We start from the raw sequence: 26,922 nt of genomic DNA, 5'->3' as shown, positions 1-26,922 counted from the left end.
CCTTTGCCTGATTTATGAAGACTTTTAATTAGACAGTTGTCTAATTTCATTTATGAATGCTCTCATTTTCCCCATGACAAAGGGAATTTGGCCCCTTTGTCACCTCATGTTTATACCCAATGAAACAGGAAGTCATGGATGACTGTTCAAAGAATTTCTAGGGGTGCTGATAATTAGGACATGTGCTTTTGTTGAGATATATATTTTTGGTAAGGGTTTACATTTTTCTCAAAATAAAAAAAAAATTAAAGGTTAGATTTCTCTCACATGTTCAGTGGGAGATTAAACTAATTAACCACAAGGACCAAATTTTTCATAACCTTTTATACAAATTTTTACCAAAAGCACCATTCATTCTGGAGCTGACTGTATTTAGGGCTGTGTCTTCCTAATCTAGTCCTAAATCACTATGCACTGTTTATATTTCTTATTATTTATCTAACGCACTAAATGCATTTACCAATGAACAAATATACTGAATCTGGTGTTTAGACCAGGGATAACTACAGTCATGTGAAAAAATAAGGACAATAGGGTTTTTTTTGTTTGTTTTTTTTTTACATATGTGGACAAGCAAACATTTGCTACTCCTTAAAACAGTATTAACAAAGGTGATACACTATCAAATGACATAAAATTGACATTTTGTAGTAATTTTCATAATTTAAATGAACAAAAAACAGATCCGTCACATGGAAAAAGTAAGTACACCCCTACATTTATCACACCTTCAAATCCATAAAATTAGAATCAGGTGTTCAGGATTGGGTGCCAGTGATTAGAACCTGCATAGGGAGTGTCAAAATTTCACCTTAGGATCTGCTAGTAAGTCTTGCAACTGTTGGTAAGTCTTGCAACTGTTGGTGTCAATGTGTATGCTTATACAATCAGAAAGAGATGGCACAAACTTTACCTGCATGGGAGGCGTGCCAGGAAAAAGCCTTTGCTGTCTAAAAAGAACATTAGCACAAGACCACAGTTTGCCAATGAGGATATAGCCAAAGACCAGGCCTTTTGGAATAATGTGATCTGGAAAGACAAATCAAATATCGGAGTTGTTTGGCCACAGTAACAGCAGACATGCTTGGCACTGACCAAAGACAGCATTTCAGGAGAAGCACCTCATACCACCTGTGAAGCACATTGGTGGAAATGTTATGGTTTGGGGTTGCTTCACTGCCCCAGGGATTGGACAGCTTGCAGTCATTGATTCAACTATGAATTCTGCATCATATCAAAGAGTGCTTGAAGATAATGTGAGGCTATCTGCCCAAATAATGGATGTTGAAACGAAAGTGGACTTTTCAACAAGATAATGATCCTAAGTACACTAGCAAATCCAACAAACAATGGCTCAAAAAGAAGAAATGGATTGTTATGGAATGGCCTCGTCAAAGCCCGTATTTGAATCCCATTAAAATGTTGTGGGGGATTTGAAACAGGTAGTACATGCAAGAAAACCCTCAAACATCTTGTAACTGAAAAAAATATGGAAAAGCATGGAAGAGTGGTCAAACATTCCAGCAATGTCAGAAACAGGAGGACAATTATGCGAAACACCTACAAGAAGTTATTTCGGCTAAAGGGGACAATACTAGCTTCTGAGACCAAGAGTGTACGAACTTTTTCCACAAAAGAATATCAAGTCTATTGATATTTCTGTCAAATAAATTGTTGAAAAAGCTATTTTTGCTTGTGGTTTTCAAGTATTTCAACTTTAATAATAAGCAATGTTTCAACGATGATCAAATGTTTGCTTGTCTAAATATGTCAAAAAAGCCAATTTCCATAGGGTGTGCTTATTGTTTCACATGACTGTATACTTGGACTGAATTTGGAAAGTACTACATTAGAACCCAGGAACTTAGACATAAGACTCCTCTGAAAAAAGCATTTTTTCAAAGTCTTCCAGCTGTGTATCACTGCACCTCCTCATCCACTCCCGCTTGCCATGGACAATAGCAAGTGCCACTTCCTGACTCTTCTTTAGATTACTCTGAGTATCTTCACCTCCTTGCCAAAAGAAGTAGTTCCTCACAACCTTTGTGGCAGTAGGTGACAAGCCAAACTGGGGTTTACTATACTTATCATCTTGCTCCAGGTCAGATGCCTTAGGTCCATGAGTATGGGGGTTACAATAAGTGTCTTGTTTTGATACAGCCTGCCTGTGGATATGCTCCAGACTCTTTGATGTCTCCCTATCCAACCCCAGACAAGTCTCTCCAGGTTCAGATGCTCGGCGCTGAAGGGAAGGACGTACAGGGGACTTCTCCACAACAGGAATGAGAGAGTAAGATTTCTTTCTGTACAAGGCCAAGCGGCGAACAGTTTGGCCATAGAAGACAGACTGTGGCAAACTACTGGTATTACCTCCTGGTGTGCTTTTCTGAGAGTATTTCCATACCTGGGTTTGGTTACTCAGTGAACATGCCTGGTTGTGACTCTCTCTCAGTTCTTTCACTGTTTGTGTTTTTTCCAAGGCAGGAGAATAAACTGACCTGCAATGCTGTGTTTTGAACAAGGGTTCTTCAGAGCAGAGAGGGCTCTCCTGAGCACTTCTCTCCTTGCTATGGCTTGTCTTGGAGAAATTCTCATAATGGAGGAGTGGATCACCAATGTCCTTGTCATCCAGGCCTCCTTTGTCCTTAGACAGGGAAAGTCTGTGGTCTTTCTTAAGCCAGGTATTTGGATGTAGCCCATGACTGCTCCTCAATTGGCTCCAGTCTAATTTCTCTTTAGCTGGATAGTCTTTGGGAGAAGGTATGGTTGGACCAGGAGATATTTCAGACACAATGCCAGGGAACTTGGCAGAAGATTTCACTGATGCCTTGAAGCTGCTTATTATATGAGGGCAATGTTTGCTAAAGTCAGCAGAATGCTGAGAGGAAGCACTGTCCAGAGAGCTCACTGAAGAATGCACTGGTGAAGCCCCAGGGGAGCAGAGATTTTTGCAGCTGGTATCTAGATGAAGAGGTGAAAGTTTCAGGTGCTCTTTCAGTTGTTGAGGGACATTCCGATCCCTCTGACTATGATCACACTGCTTCTCCAGCCTCAAGGTGTTTAAATCAACCTCAAGGGCTACATCTAGATCACTTTTGCCATGGCTTGTCACACATTCGTAACTGCCCTTTCTGTTTTCCCTACGTTCTAGGTATCTTGTTATTGATGAGGTCAAATTCCAAATGGCAGGCTCAGAAGAACGTCTTAGTTGACGAACACCCTTAGGAAAAGAAGATTCCTTACAAGGAGAATGCAGATGAGGAGTGGATGGACTCACTGCTGGAGATATTTTTACTGGGCAGGCTAGTGATGGGACCAATAGGTGTGGGTTTATGGTGATGTCTGGGTCAGTATCAGTTTGATCCAGGTCACAGTCACTCAGTGTGAGGACTGAGTCATAACTGCGACTGTCTGGCTTGCCTCGTGATCTTTGCATGGTCTGGAAAACTGATCCAGAGTCGTCATTCAGCTCATTCTCAAGGCTGTCATAGGAAGAGTCGGTCATCTGATAAGAGGACACATCTGTGTGGAAAGGGTAAGAGTTTAGTATGAGAGAATCAGTTTGCACAAAGTATATAGCATAGGAGTGAGGCTTCATTACCTGATCCATGACTGCAGCTCTGAGGAAAACCATCAAATAGTGTAGTCACATCTTCTCCCATTATTGCAATACAATTTTCAATCATTACCCGTGCCAAGTCACAGACCTGAAAAAAGGATTGAATGGATTGAATTAATTATTTATTTGTCTTCCGTAACTACTTTATCTGGTCAGGGTGCAGGTGGATCTGGAGCACCGGGAACACTGGGTATGAGCCAGGAATACACCATGAAGGGGCCAGGACACACACATTCACACCTAGGGCAATTTAGAGTAGCAAATTCACCTAACCACATAGCCAGTAATTTCTTTTAAAAGACCTTTATGACAGCTCCACTGAAAATGATTAAAATAACATGCTAGTAATAGGGGGAAATGACATCTGATATCTCTAATCAGAATGTAGCTATAGCTGGCTTTCAAACAGAAATGGAAAAAGCAAGATTCAACTGGTTAATCCTGTTTCTCAGCATTGCAGCTGGTGGCCAATAAAATGTGATTAATAAACCAAGGAACACATTCATTTTACGTCTGGGGCGGTTAAATGCCTTTTTTTATTAATTATATATTTTGTGCAGTAATTGCGATAATGTTCTTAAAAGTGTATGTAATGAGTGGAGTAATACAAAATTAGAGAATTAACTATATTGTCAAAAAAATATCACTGATGCACTTGAGGGTCTCCGTGTAGTGTGTGCCATGCATGTCTCTGTCCTATGCCAGTATTGCACCGTATATACCTACATATGTATCTTAACCAGCCAGGAATAAGCATTTGAAACTGGAAAATATTCCCACCCTGGATTGAATTAGATCAACTTTATTACTATTGTTTTATTATGATATTGATGAAATTCATATAAACTCCAGGAAGACATCAGGGGGCTTAATTCAGTAATCCAATTTGGGATTCCAGCTTCTGATTCTACATAAGAAAAGCAAAGCAAACCTGAAGATCAGCTTTATCCCTTATTTACTGATTCCTCTTCATTAAGACATACATTGAGCAGTGAGATCAACGAAGGATGCTTAGACTAGGTTTCTTCAAGTTTGCTTTTTGTTTGTACTCAACAGTTGTGCATTAAATGTCTGCTTGTGTCTGTAGATTAAAAAGAAGAATGTCAATGTTAAGGAATGTTAAATGGCTGCAAAAATGTCTCCTTTATTAGTATGTATTAGTTGCAAACTATGCAATGTAACATCTAAATATGACATTATATTAGTAGTGCTGGTGAAATAGGCCCAACCTGTACATTGTACAATATGTTCTCAAATAAAAATAGATCTAAAACAGCCTTCTATCTTTTTTGAAGGAGTCAAAACATTGAAAAAGTTTAGTTCATAAAAGACTGGACAAATGTTTATCACTCAGTATGTAATTGTACACAACAAAGTGACAGAGACAGAGAAGAACTGCAGGATAAAATACCAAGGTTCTTATTATCCCCTCAAAGAAAAAAACATTACTACTACAGTAAAACCTAGACAAACAAATTCTGTTTAATTTGTGATTGCAGTGGTTTACTTTGGCAGCCTTTAAGCCTACATTGACACGATCAGTGTTGTTGGGGAATGTGGAAATCTACATTTTTGGGGCCTGGATGGCAACACACAGGCTGCCACAAGCAAATCCAAACAAACTGCATGATTCGAGAGCTCCATCATAGCTAGATAATGAGAGTATGACACTGACCTCAAGAATCTAAAGGAAATGCTTGAAATATTTCCCAGTGAACTCAAAAACATCTCCAAAACAAATACAAAATGTGTGAAATTCTATCCTCTCAAGAGATTTAAGAGGCCATGAATGACAATATATATTACATGAATTGTCTAACCAGTGTAAATAATTAAATGACATTGAAAATGACACCTGCTTTATATTTTATGCCCACAAATACACTCCAATAAGAAATTCAATAACTAAATGATAACTCAATAAAATAATGATAAGCTGCAATTTCAAAGACTATACAATTCCTCTCATTTTGAAACTCACACTGATTTTCAGGAATAAAGTCTAATGTTGGCTAAAGTCTTACGTTAATAGAAATTAACCAGTATCAATTATCTGAATTTGTGAAACCAACCTTTTTTGTACCTTCTCCTTCCATCTCAGGGGTGTTGGGAGCCGGGGACCAGAGCATGCTTGGAGAAATGCATACGGCCAGGTTAAAGGCATTCATCTGGTTGTCTTCGGCATGGAGCTGAATGTTGTAGAGCACAGCCAAAACATGTTTTAGGAGTAGGATGTTCTCAGAAGGTAGAGACATCACCAAACTGAAAAACAGGATAAAAGATCAATAAGCCTACTGGCTCTGTCATATTAATACTGGATTTCTGACTGAAATGTTATATTCCTAATTCAGATATAGTATAACATACCCCCGAATGGCCTTTAATTGACTGTCCTCTGCTTCGTCAGACAAATCCATGGTGGCCATCCACTTCTCATATAGATCTGACAACAGCAGGCTGCCTGGGATGCTGCGCAGGAAGTCCTACATTAAGAACACACAGACACACAAATTCACATTTTTACACATCTATAAAGTTATATTAGGTTTTGGCTTGCAAAGAGTTTACAACAGATAAACAGATAGTAAAAGTATTTTAAAGTAAATGCTATCCACAGAGCAATGTTGTTTTAGGGTTCTTTGATATAAACAGAGTTTAGTTATTTGGAGTTATTAAACAGAGCAATTACACTTGAGTGCAGTTCCAAGAGTAGTTTGACTCTAGCAAGAAATCGACCCTGAATCCACCTAACTGCAGGACACAAACCAAACATGACATGTATTTTGGGTTGTGGACAGCATTTTTTGTGTGCGCGCTCCGGACCAATGAATAAAAGAGTCAATAAACACTGACCACTATTAAAATACAAAAAACATTTTAATAGTTTTTTTTAGTTGTTTTAATATTTTGCTAATTACTTATATAATTATTTATATAGCATCAGTTTCATGTTCTCCATGTGCCGCTGTTTTTTTTATTTTGCTTGTTTGTTTAATTATGTGAATTGTGAAACCGAACCAAACCTAACCAAATAGCATACGAACCAAAAGTATACATTTTTGTGGTGTGCATTATCCTGCTGAAAGAGGGCACTGCCATAAGTAAATATTATTGTGTACTTGGTCTGCAACAATGTTTAGGTAGGTGGTACGTGTCAAAGTAAGATCCACATGAACCACGTGACCCAAGGATTCCCAGTAGAAATTTTCCCAAAGCATCACACTGCCTCTGCCGGCTTGCCATGTTCCTATAGTGCCGCCTGGTCTTCCTCAGGTAAGCAACACACATGCACCCGGCCGTCCACTTGATGTAAAAGAAAACACGATTCATCAGACCAGTCCACCTTCTTCCATTGCTCCATGGTCCAGTTCTGATCTGTCTGTTACTGTCAGTGGTTTTAATGTTATCGCTGAATGGCTGATCGGGGTGTGTGTGTGTGTGTGTGTGTGTGTGTGTGTGTGTGTGTGTGTCTGTATGTGTATGTATACATATATATATACATATATATATATATATATATATATATATATATATATATATATATATATATATATATATATATATATATATATATACACTAGGACATCTGCATTTTACAATTTTATAAAAGAAATAATATTATTTGCTTGCTATTATGTTAGTGCTTTTCCAGTAACTCAAATGGGCTGCATGTGGGATGCATATCATCAAAATCATAAACAGAGTCTGATTCAGGGAAAAACATCGCACGGATACACAACGACTAGCAACAAACAAACATACACAGACGTCACTTACAAATAATCAAGAGAGGATGATTAGTGGCCATGGTGCAAAATAAAGTAGATCAGTTTGGGTAATCTGGTAATATCAAGTTTTATTATGTTTTTAAATTTTGGTTATGTAATCACAGCATGACACTTACCTTCAGTACAGCAGCAATCATAAAGATAGACTGTCGGCTCGTAGGAACAACCTGGATTCCTGAGTCCAGTTTGTCTCGCAGCTCCCTGCAGGCTTTGGCCCCAGCAGAACGCCGGAAAATTCCCCTTGTGAAAGGCCCCTCTTGGAACAGAAACACTAGCATGTCCTGCAGAGAGAGAAAATAAAGTCTGATATACATTGGTCTATACATGGACTATATTATTTACTGAAAACTCCAGTTGTGGAAAGGAATGCCTAATAACTTGCCATGAGAACTGTCATTCCAGCAACTGTACATCAAATGCTTGTCAATGGTCACATTCATGTAATCTTAAAGTCATTCCATCAGTGTTAATACTCAAACAATTCACTCATTCAGTAGAGGTATGACTTGTGAATACTCTTGATAAATGTCCTGCTACCAGAGAAAGACTCAAGTATTAAAATAGCTGTAAAAATATATTATAATAATGTATTATAAAATAATACTGTATAAAATTAGTGATGTGTTACCTGTATCTTAATAATCACTTCACAATCTGTAACTAAATGTGGTCTACTTTATTATTGTTTGATTATACCAAAACACTGCTGAATTATGTGCATTATTTTCATTTAAACACATGGCTTGGACAGTATTTCTGGCTGTAACCTTCATGAACGAAAGGTTATTTTTAATGTGCTTGTTCTAATACATTATTGTTTCTATAGTAACAGCTCATACACAGGGACTTGTATGGCGGACACTCCACATAACATAAGACTAATAATAAATAGATTAAAACATGTTGTTTAACAAAGTAAAACATATAATCGTTGATTGTCGTTTTTGTTAAGAGACATTTATTTAACATTTATGGAAGGAGACTCATTTGTAAGTGCTTTGTAACAGTCAAAGTTTCTTCACAGGTGAAACTGAAGAGTAGATGTTCAGAGCTATTTATTGTTTAAACAGTCAATCTAACAGGAGACACCTGGGTAACAAGAAACACCTGTCAGTCACATGATTTCCAATGTTTTTTTTTAACAAATTGTTAGGTCTGGACAAAATGTGCTATGTTCTATGCCAATTAACACATCTACATACAAATACAAGTAAATAAAAGCTGAAATTCTAAACTCTCTTCTCATATTCATCTTTTGATCTCAAATCCAAAATATCCAGTCTACAGCAAAAATAGAAAAAATGTAAAAATGAATTGACATTTCCGTTCCAATAGTTTAGAAGGGGACTGTATTTAACCCTAGTACAATTCTCATGCTGTTGATAAATGGTTAGCTTTTCTATTTTAAAATCTTACTAATACATGACTACTGCACTTTAAAATCTCTAAATTTGGCAGATTATCACTGACTCTTTGCATGACTAGAATTTATGAGCATGACTTTTATGTGTCTGAACATTGTGCCTATGATTCCTACACTCACCATGATGGGTTTGGGAAGGCTGTTATCCTTGCATACCATGCTGAGCGGGAGGCCAAAGAGCTTATCACTTGTGTATAGATGGGGTGATAAAGGAGGATCATCGAGCTGACTGGATGAACCACGCCAAAAAGCCCAGTTGATGAGTGACCGACGTCTTTTGAATGGCTTCTGGTCTGGATCAACTTAGGTTGTGAGAAAATAAAAGTTGATATTAATTAGTATTCAGAATGAATTATTAATTAATTATAATTAGTATTTAATTACAATTAATTATAATTAGTATTCATACATTCACTATGAACGTAAAATGTAGCTTTTATTGAATATGCTTTCTATATATATATAAAAAAAAGTTAGGAAGACATTTAGCTAACACGTAAGGTAAGAAGACATTTACCAACAAAAGAGTGGCCCACAGCGACCCGACTTGGCCTCAGGATGAATTGGCACTGACTGTCTGACTGCAACTGCTCAAAGAGTAGCTCCATTTGTCTTTCAGGTGGAGTAATTTCATCACTTTTTTCACCAGTTTCATCCAAAGGCTCTCTTAAATGGCTCATCTGTATACTGAAAGGAAACTCATGACCTGTACTCAGAGGTGGGAAGTAACAAAGTACAATTAGTCTGGTGTTCAAGTGTTCGTATCTTACTTTATTTTTTTCTTTCACCTAATACTCTTAACTTTTCACATTTCAGAAGGAAAAATCTCTGCTTTCTACTCACTACATTGACAAACCCTGCATCACTACATTTCTCTATAGTCATCAGTGGTGGCTGGTCAGTAGGGGGTGCTGGGGCGTTGCCCCCTTCAAGTTATCAAGAGAAGAAGGTAACTTAAACATGTTAAACAGAAGTTAAATATATATTGCAAAATGATTATGAAAAAAATTACTTAGCCGTACTGTTTCCCTTTTAGTCCTTTTAGTATTTATTAAAAAATCTCGATTGTATTTAGTTTATATCTGTGTGCAGGCGGCCGGCCAAATGAGTGTATATGTAGGTCCTTAAACTTCTGAAAAGCAGGTGACTTGAGAATGCACTCTAATTGGCTTCAGACAGTCCTCGGGGCGCAGCTCATTGCGTCCCAGACAATCCCATTTTTGTTGTTAGCGAATCAATATTGCTTTTATATTTTTTGACCTCATGTGATTGGACCGATCTCAACGACTCTCTTTCCCACTCAGCAGCTTGTCAGTTGACCGGCACTGCAAGAGATTGTAAATAACCAGATGAAAGAAAATTCTGTTTTATCTTTATAAAAAAAAAAAAACCCTTTCACAAGATGTTCAAATCAAGAAAAAAAAGGATAAAGGATCTTGTGCTAGATCGACCCAACAAATTCAGCAACAGTCAAGTAATCGCAGACGAGCTTACACCCAGGGTTTCTCCGGCACTTGTTATGGCAAATGGAGTTGGCTAGCTGGATGAGATGTAAGTCCTGGCACCGAAATGATGTGGACAACGACAGGGGAAAAATGCAAATGGCATGAAAGTAGCCGCAGCCATTTTGACAATGCTATGAGGCTACAGGTTTTTGGGAAGCTTAGCATTGCTGAACAGCTAGTTGAAGGCTACAGGATTGGCATTAGAAGGCAAGGGCAAAATTTACTTTCAAGTAGTGCTACTGGCCATTGTTTAGGCACCATTACAGTGTTTTTTTTTTTGTTTTTTTTTGAGTGATTACCTTGATTACTTTATTACTGATAATAAACCCACATTAAACTCAAATTCACTAGTTTGTGGTACCTTGTGGCTTTCCATTTTAGCTAAGCAGTGCTGATACATGATTGTTTTATCACCTGTTAAATGGCTATTTAACAATTACATTCAATCATGCATTACTAACGGTGTGATTTTCAGTTTGTTTCCGTCCTCCCCAAAAATTTCACCAGCCACCACTGATAGTTATATATTTGTGAAACCATTTTTCCCTTTCATAGTATGATTCCTCAAAAAACAGTATCAGTCTAAATAGATAATGTCAGTACAGATCAGGCTATTGTCAAAATATCACTATTACAATGATCTACAGGCTTACAAAAGATGCAGGATAAGAACAGCACTCACTCAATCTTCCATACATTTATTTTACTGTACAATTGTTTTCTCTTATTGTATTATGGAAACTATCTTGTTTGCTGTTGGTTGTTATTTGTACTTGCTGCAGCAATGCATGCCTTATGGTCCATGCCTTATGGATTCAATGAGGTACATAAATACAGAGGGGGAAATAAGTATTGAACACGTCAACATTTTTTCAGTAAATATATTTCCAATGAGGCTATTCACATGACATTTTCACCAGACATCAGTATTAACTCAAGAAATCTGCAAATATAAAGAATTCACAACATTAATGTCCATAAATAAAGTTATGTGTAATAAAGTGGAATGACACAGGAAAAAAGTATTGAACACGCTAAGAAAAAGCAGTTCTGCAAGGCAAGGAACTAGCTGAAATCTGTAAGTAATTACACCCCCTATCTGTTCAAATTAATATCAGCTGGTTTAGTAAATTGATGATCTATAAAAAGACTTTTCGTTACCAAGGTGTCACACAAGAAACATCTCATGATGGGTAAAAGCAAACAGCTGTCCCAAGACCTTTGCAAACTTATTGCTGCAAAACATATTGATGGAATTGGATACAGACGTATTTCAAAACTTCTGAATCCTCCAGTAAGCACCATTGTGGACATTGTAGGAGAGTGCAGTCTGGTCAGACGAGAGCAAAATTGAACTTTTTGGCTGTCGTACTACACACCATGTTTGGAGAAGAAATTGCACTGCACATCACCCTAAAAACACTACACCAACAGTGAAGTTTGGAGGTGGAAACATCATGGTGTGGGGCTGTTTTTCATCGCATGGTACTGGCAGACTTCATATAATTGAAGGAACGATGAATGGAGGCCTTTACCGGGAGATTCTTGAGAAGAATCTGCTGCCATCCACCAGGATGATGAAGATGAGACGTGGGTGGACCTTCCAGCAGGACAACGATCCAAAGCATACAGAAAAGGAAACTCAATTGGTTTCAGAGAAAAAAAATCAAGGTGTTAGAACAGCCCAGTCAATCACCTGACTTCAATCCAATTGAACAAGATTTAAAGACAATATCTTTAGAAGAATTGGCCAAAATCACACCTGAATACTGCGGCCCATTAATTTCTTCATACAGGAAGAGTCTTGAAGCTGTCGTTACAAAGAAAGGCTTCTCTACTAAGTATTAAATACATTTCAGTTAGAGTGTTCAATACTTTTTTCCTGCATCATTCCACTTTATTACACATAACTTCATTTATAGACTTTACTGTTTGGACTTCTTTATATGTGTAGATTTCTTGAGTTAATACCAAAGACTGGTGAAAATTTCATGTGATTAGCCTCATTGGAAATATATTTACTGAAAATAATGTTGACGCGTTCAATACTTATTTCCCCCATGTATGTATGCATTCATCTATCTACACTCAAAACCACTTTAATAGGAACATCTCTACCCCTTCTCACTCATGCAATTATCCAATCAGCCAACTATATGTGTCAGAGCACCGGAGTGAGCAGCACGCTCAGCGGCCCATAGCATGACAGCGCACGCTTCCGGGTTGTTAGACTTTGTTTACTGTTTCATGTGTGTTTGTTTTGGTTTCTGTCCTATCTCCACTGATGTAATGTTATTGGTTGTTTCCTAATGTCTCAGCTGTTCTGTGCTAACCCCTTTGATTATGTTTAGTATTTAAACCCCTCGTGTGTCTTTGTTCGGGGCGAAGTATTGTGTGTTTGTGTTTTCCGCCAGACCCGTACCAAGCCTTTGATCTTTGTTCCTCGTTTCATGGTTTTGTCCTCGTTTTTCTCGACTCTTATCTCAGCCTAGTTTATGTTGTTTGCCAATCTCCTGACCCTGTGCCTGTTTAGTGGCCACATTTTGCCATACGATTTGGATTCGTCTGCCTGCCTCTCTTCAATAAAAGCTTTAACTGCACTTGCATCCGTCTCCACCTTGTCCGCATGACAATATGGCAGAAGTGCAGTGCATAAGATTATGCAGATACATGTCAAGAGATTCAGTTAATGTTCACATCAAACATCAGAATGGGGAAAAATGTGATCTCACTGACTTTGACTGGGACACGGTTGCTGGTGCCAGACAGGCTACAATTTCAGAAACTCCGGGGGGTTTTCACACATAACAGTCTCTAGAGTTTACACAGAATGGTGTGAGATGTAAAAAAACATCCAGTGAGCAGCAGTTCTGTGGGTGGAAATGCCTTGTTGATGAATGAGGTCAAAGGAGAATGATCAGACTGGTTCGAGCTGACAGGATGGCTACAGTAACTCACATAACCACTCTTAACAAATGTGGTGACCAAGAAAGTATCTCAGAATGCACATCATGTCAAACCTTGAGGTGGATTGGCTACAACAGCAGATAACCACATGGGGTTTCACTCTGGTCAAAAATGAACAGGAATCACAGACTATAGTGAGCACAGGCTGAAGACTGGAAAAAGACCAGGCAAGGTTATTCCTATTTTTAACATCAGCTGTGCTACGGTCACATGATTGGATAGACTGGATTGACTGATTGGATAATTTCATATACGAGCAGGTGAACAGGTATTCCTATTAAAGTGGCCAGTGAGTGCATATGGAAAATATTGCCCTATAAATGATAAAAATGTTTATTAGAAATGCTTTTCTTGTCTGCCGTTTGATGTTATGATCATAATTTTCAGGATTTATGGCAAACTCACCAATAAGAGGGTAAGGAGCATTGTCTTTTCTGGAACTCACCCACAGTTGGAAGTCCTTCACAGAACCCTGTATGCCAAAGACAAACAAATTCGCAGAAATGTTGTGCACCAGGTTCCACCACTAGCCTATATGAAGAACCATGAGGGCATGTCTTGTCTGTGGACAGGTATTTTGGGTTCGGCTATAAATACAAAGTTAACTAAAGTGCACTGGAATTTTGTGTACTGTTAGAGGTGTCTTGATTTGATTAAGTAGAGGTCTGTGCAGTTACTGTTGCTTAAGGAGAACATAAATAGACTCAATGCTTCTGCTTCTCTGGATAGCTTTATGCATAGCAGGTATGTCAGTATATTAAGAAGAACTCAATATTTATTTAGATTTATTTACATACTTACAGAGAATAATTGAAAATAGGCAAATTGCAGAAGCTTAATTTTGAAAATGCAATGTAAAGGAACTTACGAGAATCCCAAACTGCTGCAGTGCTAGACGAATAACTTCATTGGCACTGTCAGAATTGCTCACAGCAATGGTTTTCTAAATCAACAAAGTATCAGATTTTGATTCGCAACATACTGGAATACTGAGATAAAGATATCTGACTGAGTGTAAGACTTACATATGAAAAGTTCCCCATGTCCTTGGCATGCACTTTAAGGGGGATTGTTTTTGGATTATCTTTCTCCTTCTCCTCTTTTATTCGACTGTAGAGAATAAGGCCATAGACATAATGAATTCAACAGAAATGTGCAATAAAAACTTTAAAGAAAGTGAATGGCCACACTGAGAAATAGACTTAAGTGTACACTTATACTTGAGGGTACTTTCAATAAAAAAAATGGACATGTTAATCTATTAATACACAGAAGGAATTTGTGGTATCTGTAGATTCCATGTGACTCCAGCGTACCTTTTTATAAGGGAAAGCCATCTCTCCTTTTGTTCAACTGAGCTATAGAGACAAGAATAAAACATTTTCATGGACAAAATCTTTTTGAGAACCATCATATAAGGTGTGCTATCATGCTTTCAAGGGTTCTTCAAGGGTAGGTAAGAGTACTTTTTCAGAGTGTGTAACTATAACTACCATTTGGTTCATCAGGTACCATTTACAAGTAAATGTACTTATTAAATATACACTTTTTTTTCTTGTTTAATATACTTCTGATGCATATATCCACTTCTGTGCATATGAAAATTTTTATATATATACATGTACACAGTATATATATTTCATAGTCCTGTGAAAAAAAAACCTAGAATATCACATCTATTGATATTTATGTAGAATAAATGATTGAAAAAGCTAATTTTCCCTTTCTTTGTGTTTGTTCAAGTATAGCAACTTTATTAATAGGCACTGTTTCAAAGAGTATCAAATGTTTGCTTGTTCAAATATGTAAATAAATAAATAAATAAATAAATAAATAAATAGCCAAAAGCTTCCATGGGATGTACAAATTATTTCACATGACTGTATACATAAAGGGAAGATTTCTCACAAGTAACAATCACGGTAAAGGTGAAGGAGATCCCTAAAGTTCTCAAGGACAGCATTATTACACAACACTAATGGAAAAAGTGACAGAAAATGCAGTACAGTTGGTTTGATAATATGCAGGTGGATGTTCATGGAACCATAACTAATCGTCCTAGCACTCTACTAATTAGGCTTATGAGCCTTTTGTTTATGTACACACTTTCTGGTATTGACCCAGTCTGAGTTACCAGTCTGTTGACTCTGATTTTGTTTTGCCTTTTGGTATTGTCTGCTTCATTCAATAAAACCCAGCACTTGCATCCAAACTCTGTCCATGCCTGACATCTACTTTCTTGATTGTAAATCATTAGCCTAAGAGGTGTTTATTGTATTTGAAAAAAACAAAAAACAAACCTGACACTGGGCTTAGGTTCAGTCCATATTACAAGATTTTATGTATATGTGTTCAGTTGATGAATTATGGGCAGTAGAGAGTAAGAATATACTATACCTGAAAGTGGCTACACAGTTGCAAGTCGGCCAACCCATCACAAAGCTTTTGTCAAGACATGTACTCCCCTCACACACTTCTTCCATGCAGTTTGCTGTCCACATTTCACAAACTCGTGTCTGCGCCTTCAGCTTAAAGTTGGTTGAAGATCTGTTCATAACACATGACCACTTTAAAGATAGTATCTAAAGTGATATGCTACATATTCATTCATTTGTTCATTTATTTTCAGTAATTGCTTTATCCTGGTCAGGGTCACAGTGAATCCAGAGCCAAAAAGTGGGAATACACCATGCACACATATTTTCACACACTCGTCTACACTTAGAGGCAATTTACTGTAGCTGATTCATCTAATGACAATGTTGATAAAAATCTATACATATGCTATGCACGGCGTATGCAAGAAACCACATTAGCTATGAGTGTTGGGCAAAACTTATCGATAGTTTGGCAATGAACAATAAAAGCTTATGTCCCAGCACATGCTCAGGCAGTGCATACTTGTAGTTCCGATTTTTAATGCACACCTAAATTCATATCACCCTCCATACATAAACAAGTCAATCTTGCAGAAATTTGAACCATTTTTAATTTTTCAACCGAGCTGCTTTTCTGTGAAACTGGCATGATGGAGAATAAGAAACGAATGAGTCAGTATACTGTGCAAACATTCAAAATGCAGTGCCTTGTTTCACTACAGTCTGAGTGGCAAATATGACTGATAATGAAACTGCACTGCTACTAATACCAAACACAAGGGGGTTTACCTATTTACTTTTTTTCTTTTTTTACAGTAATGATCTGCTTATTGATTTTGAGCTTGCTTGCATCTATGCTGTTAAATAAAATAAATAAAACAAATTTGTTATACTTTACTAGTTTATTTTAGCCTGGATGATGTCCTCACACAAATGTCCACTCTTTTCAGATTGCTTAAGTTGAGCCAATTAATTAATGCACATGAGAAGGAGAGTTTATATTCAGGAGAGTCTTAGATATGTTACCAAGATGTATAATTTCTGCAAATATGAAATAACTTTTTTCCTTAACAGCAGTGATGTCAGAACTGACTGGTGTTTGTATTAAATTTATAAACCATCGTCATGAAGGAATCTCAGACATCATCTTGTATTTACTGAGTTGTGACAATCTTGCATAATGCCACTACTGTACCTTAAACACAGCTTCCGTTTTTAATATTTACATTTACATTCTTTAAATATTATATTTATTGTCATCTTATTATGCATATTAACATTACCTACAATGAGTCAGTGTGCTTGCATTCAAAATCAAATCAAGAACCTTTGAACATGTGAAATAGGACTAACCACAAGATATTAAATATAGGTCAGAACCACACTAGTCTGACAATAATGATAGGTCAACATTTAGAAAATGCTCGAATGGATAAGCTTACCACTGCTGACTTCACAGTGGCTACAGTGGCTTTGATGCCAAGCTCTGCCTCAGATTGAGTTAATTGGTGCTTTGGGTGGTAATTACTGAGAAGGACCCTCTGGCTATGCAAGATACTACAGGAAAAGGAAGGAGGATGTGGGCCACATGATCCTATGAGACACAATTAAGCAAGGGGGGGGAAGGGTGGAGGAATGGCCCAATTCTTCCCATCATTAAGCACTCACTGGTAACTCCCATACATGGGTATTTCAGCTAAGTCATTTGCTCGAGTGGCCTACTCACTTTGATATGGATAGCAGTAACAACTAGGAATAATAACTTTTCTCATTATATTTACCACATTAATGCAAATGAAGCTGCTGATACATTCGGTTTCAGTTGACTCAAGTTCAAGATATTTTCTTAGCAATTTTCTCCTTTTGGTCTATTTGTCCTATTTTACATGAATATATTAATGTCAATGTTTGTCGTAGTCATTCTACAGTGTAAGAAGAGGCTCAATATGGGCTAAAGCTGGATAAAGTGTGAAAGCTAAGTAACACATTAATGTTTAGATCAGACTTTCTTTTTTTTTTTTTTTACATAATTCCAATTATATAAAATTAAATAATTTCCAGTTTATGTAAATTTCAGTTTACTTTGCCACATCATTTCCCTCGGTTTCAATCCCTATCCTAAAACACACATTTCCCACATCTCTTCTTGCCTTTCTATGAAAAAAAACAACTCTCTCTCTCTCTCATTCATATATTATATATATATATATATATATATATATATATATATATATACACACACACAAACAAGTAACTAATGGTTAAGCTTGAGGGACATTTTTTTACAACTTCATTGAAATGAAATCCAATTGAATGGCTCTCACTCATTGGAAAAACTGAATTTTGTGACATCGGGATGATACCTGCATACATGTCTTACTTGGCTTTGCTGATGAGTAGAATGTCAGTGAAAAGGAACATATGCCTCTCCTGGGTCTGCAGACCAGTCTTCAGCTGGGCATATACATGACCAATAAACATCCTTGAAGGATTAAGATATGATTGTACCAATAGGCATGTCTCTGGGCTGACTGGAGAGAGACTGTTATCCCTGAGAAACAACAACAAATTGAAATCACTAATTACTCAAAGACAGGTTAAAATGTTTTTTGCTTTAAATATGCAGCAAACTGTAAAATAGTTATAAAAAAAAATTGGCAAAAATGTAAATTGTGCATTTCAATTAGCTAACGTTATGTTGAATAGTCTGAAGAAGATTACACAATCAAAAGAGACGTTTCGATTATGAGGACATTTATTTATTTATTTATTTATTATTGCATCTCTATTTAAGGGCATGCCAACAATTTATCTCAATTTAAAGTGTTTGTGATTGTGGAAACCCCACTATACAGAATACAGACCACATTACTGCTTTTTGCTTTATGTCATGTCCTAGCCACATCAGCCTACAAGTAATATTGACACATAACTCCTTGTTTAAAAAAAAACAAAAAACCTTAATAGAATCGTACTTCCTCTGAACTCTGTACCATGAATAGGATGAATATGGCACAAACGCTTCATGCAAAACATATTTTCATTTTCAATACGCAAAGTATCTAAATAGGGGTTTCAGGAGACAGCTGATATGGGTGTAGTTTGTAAATGGTAAACATGTTCACAAATCCGGATTACTGCTCTGGTCACTCTAAATTAGGAGTCACTAATCGTCCTGATGTAACCCTGAAGAATTTAGTTCCAACTTTATTTTCTAGTTCATCGCACCTCCTACAGAGAACTGTTTTTCACAAGATCATGACTAAACAGATACAGGGTGCTAGATCTGGCTTGAATTAAACTATGCCAGAAAATAAATATAAAGCAAAAGGGCTAATCATTTAAATACATCTCAGCAAACAACAATAACAACCAACAAAAGACTATAATAACACCTTTATCAGCATTAGTCTGTGCTTATGAGTTCATAATTATGTGACAAACAGTGACCAAACATCCAGTGCTGCTTTAACAAGGTTATTCTCTTCCAGTGTGTAAAGGCCTAAGGACTATATTTAGCCTTTATATCCCCTAGAATTATCCTTCTGATGAGCTTAACTACTGTACTGCTGAAAATGCTGATCAAGTCATTTTAGGACACAAGAACATGATAATATAACTTAATTCCTTGATATATAACACGGTTTCAAGTTCATTAACAAGGATGTTTTTCATAATTGTATGAAAATTTCTGAGCTGGTCAATTTATTGGACATTTCATTCCAAAAGGAAAATAAAAGGTCTCAACTGCATCACTATACATAAATACAGTTATGTGATTTAAACCATCAAAAAGACAAATGGAAGCTCAAACAGGAAGGAAAAATGTGATGTGATACTGAATAAAAACAGTGATTAATCAAAACCACCATCAATTACTGCACACATCTATGTTACCGTAATAATATTGGCAACATGTAGTGTTATACATAAGCATTACTCGCTACAGTAATAATGTCAGCAATGTACATCTATCATAACACATAACTACAAAACAACCTATTCCAAATGAAAACAATGGAAAAACAATATTTATTTTTTACAAAAAGATTAAAGATTAAAGAAAAGAGTTATTTTCATGAAATTTGATCAAAACAGTGAAATCAAAAGTATTCTTGCTACAAGGATGGATGTATCTTGGTGCAAAGTTATGATTTATATCATTCATTAACTGATTCATTCATCATCAGTAACTGCTTTATCCTGTTCAAGGACACAGTGTACCTATAGCCTAACCGGGGAACACTAGGAGTGAGGTGATGTGATACACTCATTCACACACTACATGCAATTTAGCATAGCCAGTCAACCCACTGGTATGTTTTTGGGAGGGAGAACATACAAAATGACACGGGGAGAACATGCAAAATTTCACACAGAAAATAAACTGAGCTCAGTAACCCTGGGGGCCGTGGCGCTGTAAAATGGAAACACTACCCGCTGTACCACCATGCCAATAAATAGGATTCACACTGTCATTTGCATAAAATATTTACCATTTATTTGTACAAAGCATACTTAACTTTCATAAAAGTGCCCCTGAACTCAAAAATGTGATTTATAAATAGCGCGTTCTGATGTACATCATGGTATCTGGGTCAAACATTTTTCCATTGCAAACAAAGATTTGTCAGAACTTCAGTATAAGCTAGCTATGGTTGAAAATGGTGATAGTGGTGGCTGAAAATTGCAAATACATTATCATCCACTTGTCTTTTAAACATGGGCATATTTCCATTATAGGAGGGCACATCAAATGAACAGAAACAGATTATTTTGTTAATTTAACAATTAAAGATAATGAATTAAGATCATGCAATAATAGAATGTGCTGCCCAGATGCTATTTTATAAGCTGCAGATTAACAATTGTCATATTGCCATGTTGTTTTTACACCAAATGAACAGTGATTGACGAGATAATTACAACTAGGACTATTTAGGCTGCAATATACTGGACTCCAATTATATGTTTATCTTCTCATTTATAGATCATTATAATAGTGTTTTCATTTCATTTTTTAATTATATCTTGCTTTTATATTACAAAACTGAAAATCTCATCACAGGCACCTCTACCCAAGAAAAATCTGACCACATTTGATGATGAGGCATGAACCACAAACAAGTTATTTTAGCAATCTGATTGGGCTTCCCAGAAAATCAACTTACGCGCCTACCTAACCCGACTTTGAATAAGAGAGACTTTCCTTGCGTAAATATTGACACAGCCTATGAACTTAAGCTGTCAACTTTGAATACGCCACACAGATTCCATACCTGGATATTGTTCTGGATCTAGTAAGTGCTTTGCTGATGACCAAGGAAGGAGCAGACTGCCTGCGACAAGACAGGGCCTTCGTCCTCTGAGAAGAAGAAAACAGATTCCCGATAGTTACTTTACATGTCCACAGAACAAAGTTAGACCACTGATATTGAACATTTATACCCAGGTGATTACAATAATACTACACAATTCACTGCACAGGGTGTAGTAGTGTTTCTTCTGACTTTATCCATGTGATATACATGAAAATGGATATCAGTCTCAAGTAAATTAAGATGAATCCTATCTAGTCTAGTATGATTTCTGGTGGGACCAACATCTTATTTTATTTATTGAGATACTGCATGCATTTGTGCTGCATTGATATCTCATTGCTGGAATACACTCTAGACACCTTTCCACTGGTGTAGCACCTGTTATCCACAGTTAAGTGTAATTACTTTTTGACATTAAATATGGTTGAGATTAAAATGTAACTTGCTTGTGATATTAGGGGCAAAATGTAATACTTATCAATAGATTGACAATGATCATAATAATAAGAAGAATGATGTGGGCCAAACTCTTACCCATGCACACATTTTAAGGCAGACAAAGCTGATTTGTATTTTAAGGTAGACAAAATTTATTTTTAGTGTTTCAAGTCTGTGATGCACTACAGGCTTTATCATATGTTTCCTCTGAATACCAAACATGGAAAACAGAAAAAAACAAATTCTTTCTTTAAAAAAAAAAAGAAAAAAAAAAGAGACTAATTTGTGCTTTGATTGGACAATGTGTGCTTTGTCTATCTACTTTTAGTTTCTTTTCCAGTCTCCAAAGACATTTGGGGGAAAAAGGACGATAGAGCAAATAAACCACCTTGTTCTTGATGATATTTCACATGCACTTTCTCAGTCACTGCTGCTGATGTATTACGAAGTGGCATTATGATACGTCAGTGGGTGTTTCACTGTGTGGACAGTGAGAAGACTGTCAGCAACCATCTGGTCTCTGTACTGTTAACAAACTGTGAAATATGGACAGATTCATTACTATTTACAATGTGTGTATAAACCCGACTACAAATGTAACACCACGTAATGGACTTTGGATCAACCTGCACAGACCTAAGTGTTTCTGGAAAAAAGCTACAAGTGGTCTCAGGATAAATAAGGTGCAATTCACTGACTCTACGTATTGGCAAGACAACAGAGTGTTCCTGATGATGGGGAACAGATAACAACCTTTAAATTATTAAGTAAATTGAATTGCTCTAATCAGTTTAGAAGATCAAGGTATAATGGCTATGGCAAACCATGGCTTGACCAAAAAAATAAATAAAATAAAATAAAAATTTTAATAAAGAAATAGGAAGAACGCACACACACAACAAATGTGCTGACTACAAAAAGTCCCACACTTCCCTCTTTTAGTTTCATTTGCTTTAGTTACCACGTTCATTACAGCATAGTAATTCATTGTTATTTTTTTCATTCATTAAAATAAACAAAAACCTCTCATTAAATCATTAAACTGATTCAATCAGCCCCATATGCACTTAAATAGACAATTACATTATACCTGAGGATCATTAAATAGCTCTCGGGTGAGTATTCAGTATTACTGAAAGATAAAAAATGTTTCTATATCTTATACTGTTATGTTGTTACAGTTTAGTCAGTGGGGAATGTTAGTCTTCTGTTACCTGCTATATGTGAGACGGTGTGCAGAGGAGGCCAAATAGTGTCTCTTAATGCAAGCTGTTGATTGTACCTTGTGATATTTCTAGACAAAAGGTTAACAGATTAAAAATGTAACTCTGTTCAGTCCAGTTCTTCTATGTGAATTAGACATTTTTAGTTACTAAAATATTTATAACGTAGTACAAACATATAACTATACCGATCAACATGCAGTGCTGTAATTAGCTACAGTTATACAGTTATAGCAGCATGTCTGGCTGAGACAGACACTTGACTGACATTAATACTAAGCACACCAAGTTTTGCTGATTTATATCCACTATCTGTTTCCTGATTTTGAGTTTATGTGCAGCATTGCTACGTAATAAAAACAGTTCAATCTTCCATGCACTTGCTGCTGTACAGACAAAGGTGAATATAAAAAGCTTATGCATGATATCAATCAAAAACATACAACCCAGACAGTTTTTACTTTTCAACAACCCTGTCACTTGGTAGCTTTTTGTACTTAATCTAAATGCATTTATACATTACAAATTACATTTCATCTGCTGCGATTTATTTAACCAGTATTTCAAGTCAATATTGTTCCTTGTAACAAAAAAGACAGGTAAAATATTTATACAAGTATGTTTTAACAGCTCTTAAGTTTTATGGCTGCAGTCCATAAATCTTTATGAGAAGATTTTAAGATATTGCTTTCATGCAAACTACTTCAAAACTACTGTATAGATAACAGGAAAGGTTCTGAGCTACTGACTGGAATTCAAATCTCAGAAACAACGCCCTTAACCCTCAATTTCTCTGCAGGCACTGCACTGTGGCTGAACCTGTGCTTAAAAAAAAGGAAGAAGAAAAAAAAAACTTTTTCCCTAAAGTGTCTTCAAAGAAGGGATAAAGGACTACAGTCCTTGGAACATGTCAGGAAGTATACCACGTTCCAACATCTGATTTTGAGAAACAAACAATTTCCATTATCCACAGGAAACCTGCAGCAGGCAGGGTTTAAGTGATACCCTGTCCAATGTCCAACATGTCAAAAAAATAAAAACCCCAAAAACAAAAGACCCTAACTTCCCTCCGCCCACAAATTTACCTTAGTGTTTGTCCACTGTGTCATTTAAGGCAGCGTCTGTCACATCAGACACATCTGTCATATTCTGCACAACAACTTCCTTCTGTGATCCGTCAAAGGCTGACCTGCTTTCTGAGTAAAGGTCCTTTTTAACATTCGTCACTCACTTTTAATTTACTTCATTACAAATTTTATTTACAGTGCATTCCATTTTACACACTTGGAAAATCATTTTATACAAAGCAACTTACAAGCGAGGCAGATTTCAAACATAGGCGTATTAAAAAGATTCAAGTGTTGCAAGACCAACAGCATGATAAATGAAGAAAAAAACAGCACCACAACTTGCGCACACACACCCTATAGAGCAAATGTCAGCAAATATGACGGCTGGTATAAGTGCTCATATTTAGGATTGGTACAAACACTAGGCATGAAGCAATGAATTTATAACTATATAGTCAACAAAGTAACACAGTATAACAGACATTAAAGATGGGTTCTAATATTAAAGTGCTTCCTTCAACAACATGCCTGACATGTTGACCTGCTCATACTATATGGACTTAGCTGTCAAACTAAAAGAGGAACAGGTACTTCTTGAGCCAGACATGCTAAGCCAAAAATCTTGGCCAATCTCAGCAGTTCTATTCAGCCAAGGGGAAGAAAATCTCTACACATATATGCTGATATGCTGAAGTGAGACAAATCACATAGGGAAATCCAAACACATGAAACCAAGGATGACAAACAGGATGGTCTAACCACTGGCATCCCAGGCTGGAGAGGGTTCCCTGAAATAACTCGGCATAAACATGGAATTACTGCTAACTTCAGCGCCGTTCAGACGCCAGCTCTTAAACCACGGAGCATGGCTTTTCCACCTCTTTATGACTTTACAAACTAAAAAGACACAATATAAAGGCAAGACTGACCGATTATGATTGGTATGTGAGATTTTATGGAGCATCCTACTGTATAGCCCCATATTCTGGAGTTCAACAAACTGCATTTGCCTGTGGTGCATTTAAATGATGTTGAAATCAGTCAAACAAATGCTTTTATAAGGTAACCGTGAGCATATAAAAACGCCATAGGACAACTTGAAAACCATATGGAGTATTACAAACTGCTCCATTTACAATCACAGTAGTGACTGCTGTGTTTAGGATATTTCTAACATACAATTCCATGTGCATGCAAATAACCAAAGTACATCATAATCAAATATCCACTATATGCCATAGCATCTTATTGCTTGGGATGAATTGAGTAAGAAAATGGAAATAGGGTTACTGCGCAAAGTGCCAAGTGAACTTGACAGCTTCTTCCTAGGCAGAAACAACTGCAAGCACACAACAGATCACTTCAACAAATTGTACACACGCAGATCAAGGTTTTTTTTCCCTCCCCAGTAACAGCTAGTTATTAAAACTGATTACATTGGGGGGGAAAAAAAACTCACTCCAGGCAACAATCACGACTAGAAGGTGCATAATTAGATAAACAAAGGTTTATGTACACTGTAATCTTATTATCAATATTTGCTTGAAATAAAAAAAATAAATAAAAAAAAGAAGAAGAAGAAGAAAAAAGGAAAAACAAACGTATTCTCAGAAATAAATCACAGCAAACCTCCCGCGGAAGTGTGCATCAGTGTCTGCCTTGAGGAATAAAAGAAATGTTTTTGGCATACCCGCTTGTTATCCAGATGCGCGCACATTATGGTCTCCTCAGTGAGTGATGAAGAGCGGCTCTGGCTGATGTTTACATGCTGCTGCGGTGACATACTTTCCATTCAGACGCTTACAGGTGGTTGGAGCGATCCAAGACAAGTGAACCCCTGTGCGCAAAGTTGCGAGTTATCCAACGACGGAAAACGCACTCATATGAACACATAACCCAAAATCAGAAAACATCTCGCGGTCATTTTTTTTATATATATATACTGGCAGGAATAAATAAATCACGTTAAATGCGTAATGAGCATAATCCAGAATAGGTAATAGCCACTGAAATGGGGTCCAAGTCCTGCGCTGCGCACTAACAGCCTAAATCAGCAACAACTTTTATTCAGCTCTGCTCAGCACATTGATCTGGACACATGAGCTGCGTCCCTGGGTCCTAAAATCCACGGTTTCCATTCTAAACAACAGACTGGCATCAAAAGACAAGCTCTGTTGGAGAACCTCACTCACTTTTCAGTAACCTCTTTCTCCTGGTCAGGGTCGTGGTGGATACAAAAGCTATTCTGGGAATACTGTGCGCAAGGTGAGAATACACCCTGAATGGGACGCCAGGCCATCACAGGCCATCATGCACACACACACACTCGTCTACTACAGGCAATATATTTTAGCCAATCCAGCTATTGGAATGTTTGAGAAGTTATGGGAGGAAACCCAAACAGAGATGGAGAGAACATGCACAGATACTTCATACAGACAGTAACCGAAGCTTAGGATTGCACCAGAGACCCTGAAGCTGTGAGGCTACAATGCTTCCACTGTACCACCCTCTGTTGCATATAATAAATAAATAAATAAATCATTTTGTATATAGAGTAGAATCTTTTTTAGTAGAAAATATATCCAACCTTTTTTTAAAACCTATATACATTTGATTTTTTTTTTTTTTTTTAAATGAGGCTTTATTTGTATTTTCTGGTGTCTGCACTCACTTCAAGAATTTTTGAGCTTTTTGAGTCCAGCAATTCAACTCAAAGACCAGATGCAGTAATACACACACACACTATATATATATATATATATATATATATATATATATATATATATATATATATATATATATATATATATATGTATGTGTATGTGTATGTGAGCAGAAAAGTCAGCAGTGTTGCACTCCAGCCATCCACACCACTAATCTGGTGTAATACACAAATATTTTAGAGCTTAGTTTAGTTCAGAGGTTAGCTCAGTCATCAACCGAGACGATAAAAATAAATAAATAAATAAATAAATAAATACAATTGTGCCCTTTGTCACTTGACATACCATTTGTTCCATTGGTTGAACAAAAAAAATAATGTAGTTTGGTATAGAAAAGAATCAGAATATGTTCATTTATTAATTCGTCTTCAGTAACTGTTTTATCCTAGTAAGGGTTGCAGTGGTTGTATGATGCAAATACACATCAGATGGGACTCCATTCCACACCAAATTCACACACGGGC

At 36.7% G+C, this 26,922-nt stretch overlaps 1 protein-coding gene across 1 annotated transcript; it reads right to left on the bottom strand.

Annotated features, from left to right (window-relative positions):
• Positions 1–1,697: 1,697 nt before the first annotated feature.
• Positions 1,698–26,233, bottom strand: LOC128602084 (rho GTPase-activating protein 20-like). Its single transcript, XM_053615627.1, has 15 exons — positions 25,423–26,233; positions 20,960–21,045; positions 18,061–18,231; positions 15,700–15,849; positions 14,619–14,660; positions 14,328–14,412; positions 14,171–14,245; positions 13,708–13,774; positions 9,348–9,536; positions 8,951–9,132; positions 7,524–7,688; positions 5,987–6,102; positions 5,692–5,881; positions 3,602–3,707; positions 1,698–3,522 (listed from the first exon to the last, which is right to left on the bottom strand). The coding sequence occupies exons 1-15, from the start codon at positions 25,522–25,524 to the stop codon at positions 1,865–1,867; spliced, it is 3,384 nt and encodes a 1,127-aa protein (XP_053471602.1). The 5' UTR covers positions 25,525–26,233; the 3' UTR covers positions 1,698–1,864.
• Between the last annotated feature and the right edge of the window lie 689 nt (positions 26,234–26,922).

This window comes from Ictalurus furcatus, chromosome 26, assembly GCF_023375685.1.
Source record: "Ictalurus furcatus strain D&B chromosome 26, Billie_1.0, whole genome shotgun sequence".
In the NCBI taxonomy this organism is placed as follows: Eukaryota; Metazoa; Chordata; class Actinopteri; order Siluriformes; family Ictaluridae; genus Ictalurus; species Ictalurus furcatus.
This window is presented reverse-complemented; position numbering and strand designations above follow the sequence as displayed.

Coding starts and splice junctions, on each gene's coding strand:
- LOC128602084 (XM_053615627.1), bottom strand. CDS start 25,524: ATGGAAAGTATGTCACCGCAGCAGCATGTAAACATCAGCCAGAGCCGC. Junction 13,775..14,170: donor TGCAGCAGTTTGGGATTCTC/GTAAGTTCCTTT, acceptor TTTGGCATACAG/GGTTCTGTGAAGGACTTCCA. Junction 7,689..8,950: donor GCCTTCCCAAACCCATCATG/GTGAGTGTAGGA, acceptor CTCTCTCTGCAG/GACATGCTAGTGTTTCTGTT.